Below are 17,590 nucleotides of genomic sequence, written 5' to 3'. Positions count from 1 at the left end.
GTTTCTCTTCAACCTCAATAACAACTCCTCCTCAGCCCTCTCTATCCCGCTCTTAGCTAGACATATCACAAACAGCTTGCCCTGCATCCAAGATCGTTCGGAATCTCATCCTCTCTCACTACCAAACTCTAAACAGCTCCCATTTACTGTAAACGTCATGCAGCTCTTATCACCTAGACCAATGGTGGTGGTGGTCGTTGTGTTGCACCTCCACCTCACCTCCTCCTTCACTTCCACTTCTACCTCTACCCTGTCACATGCAAACATGACTAGCAAGGAAAAATGGAGGCTGAGAGTAGTCCATCGCCGCCTCAGTAGTATTACTAATGATACACTTGGTGCTACTCCGGTGGACATTCTTGGGACCGGTATACTTTCAGGTTTGCCTCTAGGGGTTACCCAATATCTCATTCAAATAGGTGTGGGCACCCCTCCGAAGACCCAATATCTGATCTTTGATTCCGGAAGTGACCTTACGTGGATTCAATGCAACCCATGTAAGTGTTACCCACAGCCAGACCCGATATTCAACCCAGCTGGGTCTGCTTCCTTTGCCACAGTGGCCTGCGGCTCCGCAGTCTGTGACGGCCTCCGGAAGCCTGGTTGCCACCAAGGTCAGTGCCAATACAACTTGACCTATGGTGACATGTCCAATTCCATGGGCACGCTTGTGCGGGAAACACTAACGTTAGAGCTCGCCAATATTTCAAACATAATCATGGGGTGCGCACATGAGAATAGTGGGTCGTTCGTTGGAACAGACGGATTGCTTGGTATTGGAAAAGGGCCCATGTCTTTGTTGAGCCAACTTCAACTCCGTGGCTTGGCTGGTAGCATCTTTAGTTACTGTTTGCCACATCGAGCCTCCACGGCCGCGGGGTCATCCGGGTGGTTGGAGTTTGGGCATGGTCTTGTTGGAGAGCTACCCCAAGGACCTGCATGGGTGCCTTTGGTCCACAACCGACGGCAACCGACGGCAACCGCGGGTACCCATTCCGGAAAGCATTTTTCGGTTGACTAGAAAGGGTGACGGGGGAGTTGTTTTGGATTCGGGTACCAAAGTGAGCAGGCTTCCAAAGTTGGCTTATAAGGCGTTTCGAAACGCTTTCATTGCTCAAGCCATGAACCTCACTCGGGCCTCCAAAAAGTATGATTTGGATACATGTTATAACATATCATCCGGGGTAGACTCGGTTCATGTACCCAGCGTGTTCTTAAACTTTTCAACCGGACTAACTCTGAGCCTTCCGCCAAGCAACGTTCTTGTTGAAGTGGATGTCGACATTTTTTGTCTTGCATTTGCCCCGTCGTCGTCTAAAACTCTATTCTCCATTCTTGGCAACACTCAATTAGCGGGGATTCAGATTTCCATTGATACAGCTGCTGGACTCGTCGGTTTTGGTCCAAATATTTGTGGTGACCCCAAAAACTCTCCTCATTGTGATGGATCATGTACACCCTCATGGAACCAAACCGTCCAAAGAAATAACTCGCCCTACCCTCTCTTGGTTACAATTATATCTGTTTTGTTGGTGGTAGTAGGTATATTTATATTTATGATTATGATCTATTACTGTTTCTTTTAATATCGGTACGTTAATGTAGGAAGACTAATTAATTAGATTTTTTTTCTTTAGTTCATTCAGCAGAGGAAGAGATATCAATTAAATGTACTGATATTAATTGTTACCATTATTGCAAATATATATGGGAGGATAGATTTTGTCTCCGTGTGTTACTCTATGAGATATGATTCTCTACTATTTAAATATATAATTTTTGACTACTTTGTCTATATAATAAGGTAGTCCCCTACTTTATTTTATTTTAAAATAACTCTAAAGCCACATAGATAATGTGGTGAAAAAGAGAAAAAAAAACTCTTACACAACCATTGTTATTGTGCAAGTTTGTAGACACACCATATGGGTCCCACCCCATGTGTCTACAAAAGTGTACAATAGTTGCACAACTGTTGTGCACCAATCAACCCTCGATGAAAAATTGTATATTTAAGTGGTAAAGAATCATATCTCTTTTCTATTGAATGAGCCAATTTTTTACCAAATAGACCGAAGCAAAATTTGCTCAATAACCAATGAAATGTGTTTGGTGTCATATTTTTGTGTACATCGTTTATACATTTTTTTATTTTATTTTTTGCAAATCTATAATTGAATGAGTAATAATTCTTGCACAAATCTAACAATTTTTTTTTAAGATTAACCCTTAAATATTTAGGGTCCATATATGAGAAAATAAATATAATGATTGATCATAAAAATTAAAAAAAAAAAAAAATAGTTAAAATTACGCAAAAGCTGTGTAAAATTTATCTAAAACATTACTCATCTAGGTTTTCGTAGCAAAACAAACCTTACGAAGAGAAAGCATCAATTAAATGATGTGACAGTTCATATAATCATCAAACGTACAACTTGTTCCGTACGTGATCATTTTTTTTTTTAAGTTGCGATTGAACTTGATGTACGTAATTATTCATTAAATCTGGAAAAAAAAAAATAATTATAGGGACATACTTAATCCAAGAAAATTCTTTATTAGTTGAAAGAATAATTATTCCAATAGTAACAAGACTGTAATCTTACCCTCCATATATCTCATTTAATTTAGTAGGATGCTAAGATAACTCCTACGACATCTCTACTTGAGGATTGATCGACAAACAAGATTGCTAATTATTTTTTCTTTTTATTATTTATGAATAGCATCCTAAATATTAGCAGGAGGCCGGCCTCCCAAGCATTTGCATTTTCCTTTGAGACAAAGTTGGAGGCCAAACGGACAAGGAATCTGATTAAAGCACTCAACATCGCGACTACATTGACTTCTTTGCACTGTCACCCTTGCTTCAGCTCCCCTTGAAAATGATACACCTGCACCCATATATTAGACACCAATTAAGGACTATGTATATAGTTAGTCTATGTTTTATGAGAGAGAGAGAGAGAGAGAGAGAGACTAACAAGCTGCAACCAGTAAGACAACCACAAAAGCAGTTTTGAAACAAGTCTTGATCTCCATTGTCGTCTGATTACTGAAATTGGGGACTTTTGTGACAATTAAAGAATTTCGTCTGCTTAATACTACTAGATAATAACTTAGCTCCTTTATATATATAGTGTCTAATTTTGACTTTTAAGGCAACAAAAATAAATAAAGTAAGGGTGAACAATTCAAAAAATAGCTCCGATATAACTAGAAGCTGGTGTGGCACCATTAATTTAGAATCTTGGGAAAGTGTTGAAAATCATGTGACAGATTGAAAAGCCAATGGACTAATTAATTAGTTGGATTTTGGGTTTAATATTAATAATGATGAATGAATTACCTGATCAAATGGGCTAATCATTGGTTTTTTTTCTTTTATGTAATTAATATGTAACAATTAATCACACAAAACAGTCCTTCCATATATATAAAGTAATAATTAAGTTTCCTTGAGGAGGGATTTGGGTGCAGCTCACCTCGTTTGAACAAGATATCATTTCCTGCAGTTAATTCATTATGATTAATTGGGAAATCGAAAATCCAACTAATTAATTAGTCTATTGGCTTTAAATCTGCCGCATGATTTTGCGTTATGGATTTTGAGATGGCATGTATGGAATATAATAACTTAAAAAATATATATAATTTAACACCTCAAACTACTATTATTTCTCCAGATGATAACAAAATGAGAGATTCACTTCATTAATTCAAAAGGAAAAAAATACATTTTACCCTCCAAAGTTTGATAAGTAATTTTTCACTTTTATCTCCAAGGTTTAAAAAGTAACAATTTACCCCAACAAAGTTTTCAATATTTTAATGTAATTAAGCACTCTATTAATTATTTGTCTTCTTTAACACAAATTATAGAAAAGACCTAAATGCCCTTTTTTAAAAAAAAAAGAAAAAAAAAGAAAAAGAAAAAAAATGAGTAGCCATAGCCACCCCCATGGGACAAAGAGCTACCCCCATTTGGCCAAGGGAGTAACCGAACCACCCCCAAGGGGCCAAATGGGGGTGGGACCAAGGGGGTTACCAATCCACCCCCCTCTACTGAAACAGAGCTGACTGGATAAGTGGTTGGACAGCCCAATTTTTATTTAGTCATATGGGTCTTTTAAATAGTTTCTAACAATCAATTGCTCGAATTTGAGAGAATTTAGGCAAATAATTTGAAAGAATCTTAATTCAAAATTCTTAGCAATTGGGTTGTAAAAAAAAATCTTCTAACTTATTCTCTAAAAGTGTCACGTGTCTTTTAGCATGTGAGAATCACATTTAATTTTTATTAATTGCATATGCTTCTCATATGCTTTTTTAAAACCGTTAATCCTACTAACTGGTTTGTAGGAAATTCATACAAACCAGTCTCTAAAAGCGACGTGTTCATTTAAGCTATTAAAAAAGCATGTGGAAAGCACATGCAATTAAATTAAAAAAAAAAATGTGATTCTCAAGAGATACATAATACTTTTAGAGATTGAGTTGAACGAATTTGTACAACCCAATTGGTAGAGAAGTTATATATATATATATATATATATATATATATATTTGGAGGGGGGGGGGGAGTTGAGTAATAAACAGAGAGATATGCTACTTAGTATTCTCGATCTTATCCTTCTCCGTTGATGTGACATTCTTAATCCACCTTTATATCAATTTTAATTAAAAAAAAAAATCAATAGCAAATTGACAATACCACATCAGCGAAAAAAATGTAAGAAAAGACCAAAAAAAAAAATATAAAATAGCAAACAAAGATTATAATCTTCAGCAAAATACTTTCTCTCAGCATCATGGTTGGCTTCCCTCTGCCAGTGATCATCCAAGGTCTGGTCATTGTCAATATAATAGTATATATGCTCACAATCTTCCCCCAAAAGAAATTTCTGCTGCATGATGTAGGTGAATTGGTCCATTTGATCTTGCATTTCTGTCGCAGACAAAGTTGCATCCTCACTGCCTCTTGCTGTATTGGAGTGGGCACCATTGGTTGCATCATGATGATCCATGGCCTCCTGCTAGGTCGGATACTCTCGTGGAAATTCAGAATAGGCTGTTTAATGTTGATATTGGGGAAAGGAATATTCCGGTTTGGAGTTCAAAAAATGGGGTTTACTCATGCGCTGATACATGGAATTGTCTTAGGACAAAATTTCCGGAGGTTCCTTGGTGTAATGTTATCTGGTTTCCTTTTGGCTATTCCTAGGTACACTTTTATTTTGTGGCTTGTTTTCCGTGATGCCCTTGTTACTAAGGACCGGATGTGTTGGTGGCTGTTTGAGGGAAATACCCCGCAGATTCTGCTATGATGGATAGGAATCCATAGCCCATCTTTTATTCCATTGCAGTTTTTGCAGAAGAATAATTTGATATCTCTTTGTTTGATTCAGAATCCTCTTGTGTGGAATGGAATGATATAGTGGACTGGTTCTGTAAGATGAAAGGCCGTAGTTTGCAGGTGCTTATCTGTAAACTTTGTTTGGCAGCAGTTGTGTATTACTTGTGCTTAAGAAACGACTTATGTCATGGAAACACCCCCCGAACTGAAGAGGCTCTTGTAGCTCGTATTCAATGGGAAGTCAAAAGTAGAATCATGTTTAGAAGGAACACTAAGCAATCTGATATGGCTAGTAGGCTTAAACGGATTTGGAAGCCGTAGTTGTTTGCTGTATTTCCTGTTTTGTAGCTTTTGATGTTTTGTTTAGCGGAGGTTGAGTTGTTTTCATTCTTTAAATACAGGAAACTGAAACTTCAAATGAAATTACTGTTGAAAAGATAAGCGGTTTGGGAGTTTAATAAAGAGTACATTAATATATATATATAGACATAATTCTAGCATACTAACTACTCTTTCTTTCTTTTTTGTGAAAAAATATTCTTGCACAATAACATTGTACAACTTGTGTAATGTTGTTGTGCACCAATCGGATCAGGATCCCCTCAAATTTTTGTTGACGTTTGAGATTCTCAAAATTTTAAATTCTATCCATCTTTTACATCTAATTGTTTATAACGTATTAATTGTCTATATGAAATAAATACTAAAATAATCTAAAACAAACTCACAAACATGGAGACGAAAATGCACTTCACAGTTCACAGTATGGAAGAGAAGGATTGTATTGTTCATTGTGTACGTATAGGGAAAGGAGGAGTAGAGAATAAGAAGAGAAGAAGAGCATGGGTTTAAAGTGAGAGCCCAGGGGATGGATATATTTTGTGCGTGTGTGGGCACCAGATGAAAAAGATATATTTTGGAAAAAGACAAACTTGAGAAGGTTGTGAGAATAAAAAAAGAGAGAGAAAAGATATGTGAGAAATTGACTTTAAATATCCTTAATTCAAGACTATGTACTTCTTCTTTTTTTATTTTAGGCAGTAATATTTAATTATTTTAATTTTAGGAATGAGCGACACTGGTTAAGGCTTGATAAATCCTTGTGGTAGTGATACAGGAACTTCAAACAAGTAAAACTGATTAATCAAGGATTTAATAAAAATAATACACCCAAAGTAAATATTTTCAAAACAAAATGTATTTGGGTGTATATACATGTGTATATGTTTTATTGCCATTGATTCTCAAAATAAATGAGAAATTTTGAATAAATCATGCAAATAGTGAGTTGAATTGTATTTTTATACTAATGATGCATAATATAATAGTTGATATGGTGGTGCTATTGTGGAATTTATATGTGTAATTTTAAAAATGCAAATTGCATTGATTAATCTGGAAAGGCATCGGTTTACCAATATGACAGATGTAAATTTTATGATAAAATATGAGATTTTGTTTTCAGAAAATGAAAATTGGCACTTTATGTATAATTTTCTGAATGATTCAGTTATCTGTGAGAACTTTGAATATGATTTGAAAACTCCCTATGGCATAGTGAGATTTATAAGTTCGGTACCGAAGCTAGTCTTGGTATGAGGACGTTGAGAGTTTGGATTCTATAGAATGTGTGCTTTGAGAGGAAGAGGCAACATAGAAATCGGTTATGAGTAAATTCGTTCGAAATTATATGGACAGTTCCATGGCTAGAGACACCTAAAAGGAGTCGCTTCTTCTTGCCCAAGAAGAGGTCTCAATCCCAATATAGGGGCCGCACAACCCAGTCAAATGGGACGAAAAACGTTTGACAACGAGTGTATGACATTTGGGAGATGGTTTTAATGTATTTGAATCATAGCGTTATTTTATTGCTCACGGCAAAAATGGTTACTCATGTACATAAATTATTCACATAGTTATTGAATGCTACAAATGAAATATTTTCATATATATCTTGATTTGGAAAATATTGAGAATTGTTTTAGTAAGTTTTGTACATCATTTCAAACTAGTAAACAACTCGACATCGAATTATTTCTACTTACTGAGGTTGCTCATTATATTTTATTTACATTTTTTTTTAAAGGTATCAAAGACTCTTGATATTAGCCGTACCGAAGAACAATTGAGAATTTTGGGAGTCTAGCAAGAGATTGCGTATCTTGTGAAGTATTGTTGGTTAAACATTAGTTTGGGAAACCTCGCGTGGTTTAATTATGATGTATTATTACTGAATTTATATGTTGCTAATAGCAAGTATGTAAATAGTATGATCATTAAGAGGTGATTGATATTATTATAATGAACTGTTTTGATTTGTTGAAAGACTTAAAGTAATAGGCTTGAATGCCTTATAATTTTATCAAGATGTATAGAATTCTTGGATGACTACATAAATGAATTATAATACATATTAAAGATTATAGATGTTATATCTGGTTAACCTATGAGAATTTTTATTGGCAGATATTAATGTAAATGTTATATAGAGAAATATATGCTCTATATACCCGTTGTGGCCTTGTGGGATCGGAGTGTTACATCTCCTTATGTAATTTCAAATTTTATGTGACTTTTATAATGATCACCATTAAATTTGAGAGGATCATTATTAGATTTTGATCCAATAGTAATTTTAAAGCCAAGTGACGTACATTTGAGAAGACACAAATAAGACTCTAATCATTCTTATAACATTACTATAAATTATTTCTATATGATTAAAACAAATCTTCATTTATGTATGCATTGATTAATAAACATAATTTTGTTGTTTTGTGTTGCCCGCTTGCCGCAGCGAATTAAACCCAAGCGGAATCATGAAGCTAATTAACTCGAAATATGTATAACTTCTCTTGAACTCAGGATCCATCAACCGTATTTACCGTATTACCCCAAAAGAATTAATCAAAATTAATACACCATTTTGATTACTTCCTCTCCATATATATTAGCATATTGAAATCCGTGACTCCACCGTCCGTCCTTTTATAAGAAGACATGATGCAATGTGTCTCTCATGCCTCAGTCACACTATTTGTTCTTGTTTTTCGAAAAGTAAAATAATTCTATATATATACATATATTTTAGTGTTTGGCATGATATAAAACATTAAAGAATTTGAAAATATTTTTAGTTGATCAAGAAAAATAATATTTACGAAGTGTAAAATAATTTACGTTTCTCATCTGTGTAAATTATTTTATGTCGCTCTCTTTAAGACAATTATAAGAGGGTCCCTTATAAGGCCTACATATTCAAGCAGGTCTCAGATTGTCGAAACACATACTTGGATAGGTAGGTCTTAATTACAAGAAACCTCTAATAATCATCTGCCCAAATTGCAAGTAATATGAATATGCAATTGCACTTGATTTCAATCTAACTAATGAAAGCATTGTATTTTTACACTCTTCCTTTGCAATTCCTCTTCGTCGCCTATCTCTTCCTCGTAACTCCTCAGATTAAATGAAAATATAAGAAATATTTATTTAGCAATTTTCCATACGAGTCAAGCACTAAAAAAAATATTTCCAACCATTTTTAGGATGACAAATAAACAATAGAAAATAGGCATTTAATTTTCCATAAACTAAAACATTTCTCGACATAAAATATTTTACCCAAAAAAGAAAAAAGAAAAAAGAAAAAAAGCGGGCTTAACAGTACACAAAAACAGAAACTTAAATAGTTTTGAAAAGACAAATAAAAGCATAGAGAAACATAACAGTTACAGGGGAACTAAAAGTACTCCACATGTTACTACCCAAACAGTTGACGAGATTATCTGGAACCATTCATCCTGTACGTCTTTGGAGAAAACTCTATTCATATTCATTTCCTTGCAAACTCCAAAATCTCCAGCCCATTCAGATAGGCATTTTTATTTTTCGAATCCTGCCTAGGCCCTACACTAATATTCATAACTCCCGAATCATCTGAATCAACCACAAAATCATAGTAAAATGGAGCTGCCAACTGCTCGATTCCGTTAGCATCGTCAGGGTAGATCATCTGACTGAATTTGCTATAAATAGAGAGATCGAACCTCACAAAAGCATCCTCTGCGCTAACAATATCGCAGAAGTGCAGCCTCACCAGGTGTCTGGTGTTCTTGTTTACACCAAAACGCCAAGTTATGTTGGACGAATTTGAATTTAATTCTTTGCAAGTCCTGTAAACAACATCTGAGGCACTGTACAAAGTTGCTCCAAGAACATCATACGTAAGCTCGCCCTTATAAGGGACGCAGGTTTTTGCGGATCCTTGAGAAAGTAGATAACCATCATCTGGTATCCAATTCCTCCAGAGTGTGTCATTGTTCTGTGGACCTCCAACATTGACCCTGTGAATTGTGCGTAAGAACTGAGATCGTACGCCAACGTAAGTTTCACTACTCCCAGCAGCAGTAACTAGAGGAAAATCGTCCATGACGAAGTCTTTATCTGGGATTAGAAAGACTTCTATGGCACTCACAAAAGCAAAAGAGTTACTGTGGGGAGAAAAGTGGATGTCGAACTTGCTTCCGTTGATTGTGAGTAAGAACTCCTCAATCACAGGTGAATTACTATTTTTTTTGACACCGAAGTTTGACAGCAGCGAAAAACTAGAACTTGAAACATCGAATTGGGCATTGGCCAGATTAGTACTCCCGGACGTGAACGGGAAGAAATGGAGACGAACATAATAAATGCCATGATCGGTGATATCAAACTCATACGAAGATGGGTTTGTGAAAACTCTTGCTGTTTGATAAAGGCAGGTATCTGTTGATGAATTGATGGCACTAACAGTAGAGCTTGGTCCAACAGAGAAGGAGCCAGAATTCAAGTCACCGACGAAGTTCCGACCGCCGACAATAATGTTGGACTTGGACCCACAATTGATGAAATACTTAGTTGGTAGGGTGTCATCAGCTGATGAGAGCAGCAGAAGAGAAAGGAAATGGAGGAGAAAGAAAGGCAAGAGAAGCATGAGAAAATGAAGCTTTTCCATGGAAAATTAATTGGTAGGAATTGCTATGCGAGGGAAGTAATGTGGATGACAATATTTATAGTAAACAAGCTAAGCATCCGACTTTTAAAATATAGAAGAACTTACAGTTGTTGTTGAATGTGACGTCCGGAATTAATTTTGAACATGCGCCAGTTCGATCTTTAACGGCTTCTGCATAGATTGAGCCAGTGATAGAGGAGAAACATGCGCAAGGACCTACATCGGTTGACGTGGTCAACGCGTCTTAAACTGGCGGAGACTTCTCGACCACTGAAAGGGAAAAGGCAAACGAGAAGATAATTGTTACACTAAGAGATAAGAGAAATGCTATGGCATCTATTATTATGGATTATTTTTTAATCTTTTTGTATTGACTTGGCAGAGAAAAAAAAAAAACCATCCATTTGTCTTTCACGGCGAACAACTTCCCCAACCTTCTCATCTTGCGACAAAATTTCATTAAAATCACCCACACACAACCAAGGTAGTGGTGCATGGGTTTTCAAATGTCTAAGAAGTAACCATGACTCCTCTCGTTTTGCAGTCTCCGGATTCCCATAGAACCCTGTGAATTTCCAAACAAAATTATCATCTCCAGTTTTGATGATTGCGTTTATATGCCTCCGAGAATAATTATAAATTTCTAAATTACAATCATCCTTCCACATTAACGCAAGCCCACCACTTCTGCCAACCGGGTTCACAACCAAAGCTCCAGCAAACCCCATCTTCACTCTAAGTAGCTCCATGCGATGTTTCGTGCTAATAGTTTCCATAAGAAACACGAAATTTGGTCTCTTTTCCTTCACCATATGGCAAAGGTCTCGAACTGACCGAAGGTTACCAAGCCCTCGGCAATTCCAACTGATAAGACTCATTGTGGCTCGCGGGGCTGTACCACAGCCTCCGCCAATGCCAGTTTTGATGTCCCTGTGTCTACTGATTTACCTTTCTTAATCCTCCCCATTTGGACGTTAGGGTCAGGCTCAGGTGATGGTTGGACTTTCCTTTTCTCCGAAGGGACAAAAAAATTAGAAGAAACCATACCTTCCATACTAGGTGCACGAGCTCTACGTTTCCAGTTACGAGCAACTGGTTTCCTTTTCTGTTTATCAATCTGCATCTGCTCATTTTCATTTTTCGTGTCCAGAAACTCATTCACACCACCAAGCACATCGCCAATTAAATTTACAGCAGCCTTACCCAGCCTAGGTCCCTGCTGTTTGGGCTGAAGCACCTTTTTCCTTTCTTGCTCCAGGCCCGCTTGATGGAAAATAGGAAGCTCCGGCCCAGTTAGCTCCCCTTCTTTGTTCCACTGCTCTCCCATGCAAACCGTCTCCATCTCCCGTGCTAATTCCGTTTTCATCACATCCACCTTTGCAGGAGACAGCTGGCGTGAAGGAGGATCCAAACACGTTGATCTTAAAGGGTCCATACACGACTCTCCCTCTCTTCCGTGGGCCAGCTTATCCTTTGGTAGACTCTCACCCGCGCCCACCACTTCATTTAGATCGTCACGGGATACATGATTTGGGTTCGAAGAATCCCCAATCCCCGCGTTTTTTGTTCCCGAACAGTCAGCATCAAACTTATCCTTGGAGGAAAACCTACCGGAGAAACTGAACTCACCATCACCAGCTGGAGGAGCAGATTCATCTGCTTCTTCTTTACTGTTAGAATGATCAGTATTCTTCATACTTGCTGCCGCCAATCCTCCTCTTCGATCCCGGTATTCAGCCGCCCTCATCCACAACCCCCATTGTTTTCCCCCTCCATCTTCATTAAGACGATATCCTTGCCTTTTATCACATACATAGGCACCATGAAAAATCCTTCCACAGTGATGACAAAAAGAAGGGAGTTTTTCATACCTAAACGTAACCCAGAGTGATTTCCCTTGCATAATAAGTGCTCTACCCCTGTCAAGGGGTTTTGTCAAATCAATCACCACTTGAATACGTAAAAACCGTCCCCAGCCGACCCCATCACCCGTAACATCGACTTCCAGCACACTTCCAAGCGATCCCCCAATCTGATTGCCCATCGCCCGATTCATGCACGTAAGAGGCATGTCGTGAACTTGAACCCATATAGGAGAAAGATGGAAATCCATTTGATTTGGAGGAGTAAGTTCATCAACATCCCGGAGCACCAGAAAACTTCTATCAAACAACCACGGCCTCCCCTCTGTAACCCTCCGCTTATCGCTTTCCGACGCAAATTCAAAAAGCCATAGATTTTCATCTATCTCTTTGAACAAAACACTGCCCATCGTACTCCATAACTTGGACATCAATACGCGGAAAGCATCCTTCTGGATCCTTCTCTCCGTTAGTAACCTTCCAACAAGACACCTCTCCCCTTTCAATCGGAGATCAACAGTATCATCCTCATGTATAACAAGACCAACTTGTTCTCCCTCCAGTAAAGTCATATTACCACACAAATCCACCAGCGAATCTGCCATTCCTACAGCACAGGAAGAGCACTGACGAAGACAGATCGTACAGAAAACTCCAAGCCGCACAAACGGTTGAAGACAAAGAAACACTCACTTCGGAAGTTTACTCAGAGAGAAAACACCCGAGAGAGGACTATTTCAGATGACTTTAAATATCCTTAATTCAAGACTATGTACTTCTTCTTTTTTTTATTTTAGGCAGTAATATTTAATTATTTTGATTTTAGGAATGAGCGACACTGGTTAAGGCTTGATAAATCCTTGTTGTAGTGATACAGGAACTTCAGACAAGTAAAACTGATTAATCAAGGATTTAATAAAAATAATACGCCCAAAGTAAATATTTTCAAAACAAAATGTATTTGGGTGTATATACATGTGTATATGTTTTATTGCCATTGATTCTCAAAATAAATGAGAAAATTTGAATAAATCATGCAAATAGTGAGTCGAGTTGTATTTTTATACTAATGATGCATAATATAATAGTTGATATGGTGGTGCCATTGTGGAATTTATATGTGTAATTTTAAAAATGCAAATTGCATTGATTAATCTGGAAAGGCATCGGTTTACCAATATGACAGATGTAAATTTTATGATAAAATATGAGATTTTGTTTTCAGAAAATGAAAATTGGCACTTTATGTATAATTTTCTGAATGATTCAGTTATCTGTGAAAACTTTGAATATGATTTGAAAACTCCCTATGGCATAGTGAGATTTATAAGTTCGGTACCGAAGCTAGTCTTGGTATGAGGACGTTGAGAGTTTGGATTCTATAGGAATTGTGCAACTATGTGTGCTTTGAGAGGAAGAGGCAACATAGAAATCGGTTATGAGTAAATTCCTTCGAAATTATATGGACAGTTCCATGGCTAGAGACACCTAAAAGGAGTCGCTTCTTCTTGCCCAAGAAGAGGTCTCAATCCCAATATAGGGGCCGCACAACCCAGTCAAATGGGACGAAAAACGTTTGACAACGAGTATATGACATTTGGGAGATGGTTTTAATGTATTTGAATCATAGCGTTATTTTATTGCTCACGGCAAAAATGGTTACTCATGTACACAAATTATTCACATAGTTATTGAATGCTACAAATGAAATATTTTCATATATATCTTGATTTGGAAAATATTGAGAATTGTTTTAGTAAGTTTTGTACATCATTTCAAACTAGTAAACAACTCGACATCGAGTTATTTCTACTTACTGAGGTTGCTCATTATATTTTATTTACATTTTTTTTTAAAGGTATCAAAGACTCTTGATATTAGCCATACCGAAGAACAATTGAGAATTTTGGGAGTCTAGCAAGAGATTGCGTATCCTGTGAAGTATTGTTGGTTAAACATTAGTTTGGGAAACCTCGCGTGGTTTAATTATGATGTATTATTACTGAATTTATATGTTGCTAACAGCAAGTATGTAAATAGTACGATCATTAAGAGGTGATTGATATTATTATAATGAACTGTTTTGATTTGTTGAAAGACTTGAAGTAATAGGCTTGAATGCCTTATAATTTTATCAAGATGTATAGAATTCTTGGATGACTACATAAATGAATTATAATACATATCAAAGATTATAGATGTTATATTTGGTTAACCTATGAGAATTCTTATTGGCATATATTAATGTAAATGTTATATAGAGAAATATATGCTTTATATACCCGTTGTAGGATCGGGGTGCTACATCTCCTTATGTAATTTCAAATATTATGTGACTTTTATAATGATCACCATTGAATTTGAGAGGATCATTATTAGATTTTGATCCAATAGTAATTTTAAAGCCAAGTGACGTACATTTGAGAGGACACAAATAAGACTCTAATCATTCTTATAACATTATTATAAATTATTTCTATATGATTAAAACAAATCTTCATTTATGTATGCATTGATTAGTAAACATAATTTTGTTGTTTTGTGTTGCCCGCTTGCCGCAGCGAATTAAACCCAAGCGGAATCATGAAGCTAATTAACTCGAAATATGTATAACTTCTCTTGAACTCAGGATCCATCAACCGTATTTACCGTATTACCCCAAAAGAATTAATCAAAATTAATACACCATTTTGATTACTTCCTCTCCATATATACTAGCATATTCAAATCCGTGACTTCACCCTCCGTTATAAATTACTTCCTCTCCATATATATTAATTAGCATATTGAAATCCGTGACTCCACCGTCCGTCCTTTTATAAGAAGACAGGGGAGTGATTCCTGTACACCAAGTGTACAACATGTGTACACCACCCCTTCACATGGGGTGGGCCCCACGACAGGGGAGTGATTCTTGTACACCACCCCATGTGAAGGGGTGGTGTACATTTGTTGTACACTTGGTGTACAACTATCATTATTCAAGAAGACATGATGCAATGTGTCTCTCATGCCTCAGTCACACTATTTGTTCTTGTTTTTCGAAGTAAAATAATTATATATATATATATATTAGTGTTTGGCATGATATAAAACATTAAAGAATTTGAAAATATTTTTAGTTGATCAAGAAAAATTATATTTACGAAGTGTAAAATAATTTACGTTTCTCATCTGTGTAAATTATTTTATGCCGCTCTCTTTAAGACAATTATAAGAGGGTTCCTTATAAGGCCTACATATTCAAGCAGGTCTCAGATTGTCGAAACACATACTTGGATAGGTAGGTCTTAATTACAAGAAACCTCTCATAATCGTCTGCCCAAATTGCAAGTAATATGAATATGCAATTGCACTTGATTTCAATCTAACTAATGAAAGCATTGTATTTTTACACTCTTCCTTTGCAATTCCTCTTCATCGCCTATCTCTTCCTCGTAACTCCTCAGATTAAATGAAAATATAAGAAATATTTATTTAGCAATTTTCCATACGAGTCAAGCACTAAAAAAAATATTTCCAACCATTTTTAGGATGACAAATAAACAATAGAAAATAGGCATTTAATTTTCCATAAACTAAAACATTTCTCGACATAAAATATTTTACCCAAAAAAGAAAAAAGAAAAAAGAAAAAAAGCGGGCTTAACAGTACACAAAAACAGAAACTTAAATAGTTTTGAAAAGACAAATAAAAGCATAGAGAAACATAACAGTTACAGGGGAACTAAAAGTACTCCACATGTTACTACCCAAACAGTTGACGAGATTATCTGGAACCATTCATCCTGTACGTCTTTGGAGAAAACTCTATTCATATTCATTTCCTTGCAAACTCCAAAATCTCCAGCCCATTCAGATAGGCATTTTTATTTTTCGAATCCTGCCTAGGCCCTACACTAATATTCATAACTCCCGAATCATCTGAATCAACCACAAAATCATAGTAAAATGGAGCTGCCAACTGCTCGATTCCGTTAGCATCGTCAGGGTAGATCATCTGACTGAATTTGCTATAAATAGAGAGATCGAACCTCACAAAAGCATCCTCTGCGCTAACAATATCGCAGAAGTGCAGCCTCACCAGGTGTCTGGTGTTCTTGTTTACACCAAAACGCCAAGTTATGTTGGACGAATTTGAATTTAATTCTTTGCAAGTCCTGTAAACAACATCTGAGGCACTGTACAAAGTTGCTCCAAGAACATCATACGTAAGCTCGCCCTTATAAGGGACGCAGGTTTTTGCGGATCCTTGAGAAAGTAGATAACCATCATCTGGTATCCAATTCCTCCAGAGTGTGTCATTGTTCTGTGGACCTCCAACATTGACCCTGTGAATTGTGCGTAAGAACTGAGATCGTACGCCAACGTAAGTTTCACTACTCCCAGCAGCAGTAACTAGAGGAAAATCGTCCATGACGAAGTCTTTATCTGGGATTAGAAAGACTTCTATGGCACTCACAAAAGCAAAAGAGTTACTGTGGGGAGAAAAGTGGATGTCGAACTTGCTTCCGTTGATTGTGAGTAAGAACTCCTCAATCACAGGTGAATTACTATTTTCTTTAACACCGAAGTTTGACAGCAGCGAAAAACTAGAACTTGAAACATCGAATTGGGCATTGGCCAGATTAGTACTCCCGGACGTGAACGGGAAGAAATGGAGACGAACATAATAAATGCCATGATCGGTGATATCAAACTCATACGAAGATGGGTTTGTGAAAACTCTTGCTGTTTGATAAAGGGAGGTATCTGTTGATGAATTGATGGCACTAACAGTAGAGCTTGGTCCAACAGAGAAGGAGCCAGAATTCAAGTCACCGACGAAGTTCCGACCGCCAACAATAATGTTGGACTTGGACCCACAATTGATGAAATACTTAGTTGGTAGGGTGTTATCAGCTGATGAGAGCAGCAGAAGAGAAAGGAAATGGAGGAGAAAGAAAGGCAAGAGAAGCATGAGAAAATGAAGCTTTTCCATGGAAAATTAATTGGTAGGAATTGCTATGCGAGGGAAGTAATGTGGATGACAATATTTATAGTAAACAAGCTAAGCATCCGACTTTTAAAATATAGAAGAACTTACAGTTGTTGTTGAATGTAACGTCCGGAATTTTGAACATGCGCCAGTTCGATCTTTAACGGCTTCTGCATAGATTGAGCCAGTGATAGAGGAGAAACATGCGCATGGACCTACATCGTTTGACGTGGTCAACGCGTCTTAAACTGGCGGAGACTTCTCGACCACTGAAAGGGAAAAGGCAAACGAGAAGATAATTGTTTACACTAAGAGATAAGAGAGAAAAAAAAAAAAAAAAAAAAAAAAACGGTTACAAGTTATAGATTTTTTTACTTAAGAAAAAAATGTCAAAT

At 36.6% G+C, this 17,590-nt stretch overlaps 3 protein-coding genes across 3 annotated transcripts; 1 reads left to right on the top strand and 2 right to left on the bottom strand.

Moving 5' to 3' along the window:
- Window positions 1–181: 181 nt before the first annotated feature.
- LOC133862665 (protein ASPARTIC PROTEASE IN GUARD CELL 2-like) lies at window positions 182–1,021 on the top strand. The gene has a single exon (XM_062298513.1). It carries the CDS (start codon window positions 182–184, stop codon window positions 1,019–1,021), a length of 840 nt encoding a protein of 279 aa, XP_062154497.1.
- An 8,173-nt stretch (window positions 1,022–9,194) lies between these two features.
- LOC133862663 (probable receptor-like protein kinase At5g24010) lies at window positions 9,195–11,167 on the bottom strand. The gene is made up of 3 exons (XM_062298510.1): window positions 11,008–11,167; window positions 10,753–10,920; window positions 9,195–10,276 (listed from the first exon to the last, which is right to left on the bottom strand). The coding sequence occupies exons 1-3, from the start codon at window positions 11,165–11,167 to the stop codon at window positions 9,195–9,197; spliced, it is 1,410 nt and encodes a 469-aa protein (XP_062154494.1).
- Window positions 11,168–16,037: 4,870 nt separating this feature from the next.
- LOC133862659 (probable receptor-like protein kinase At5g24010) lies at window positions 16,038–17,198 on the bottom strand. The gene has a single exon (XM_062298504.1). The coding sequence runs from the start codon at window positions 17,196–17,198 to the stop codon at window positions 16,038–16,040; it is 1,161 nt and encodes a 386-aa protein (XP_062154488.1).
- Between the last annotated feature and the right edge of the window lie 392 nt (window positions 17,199–17,590).

The sequence above is a fragment of the Alnus glutinosa genome, chromosome 3 (genome assembly GCF_958979055.1).
Source record: "Alnus glutinosa chromosome 3, dhAlnGlut1.1, whole genome shotgun sequence".
Taxonomy (NCBI): Eukaryota; Viridiplantae; Streptophyta; class Magnoliopsida; order Fagales; family Betulaceae; genus Alnus; species Alnus glutinosa.
Note: the sequence above shows the minus strand (reverse complement) of the source record. Positions and strands in the feature narration are given on the sequence as shown.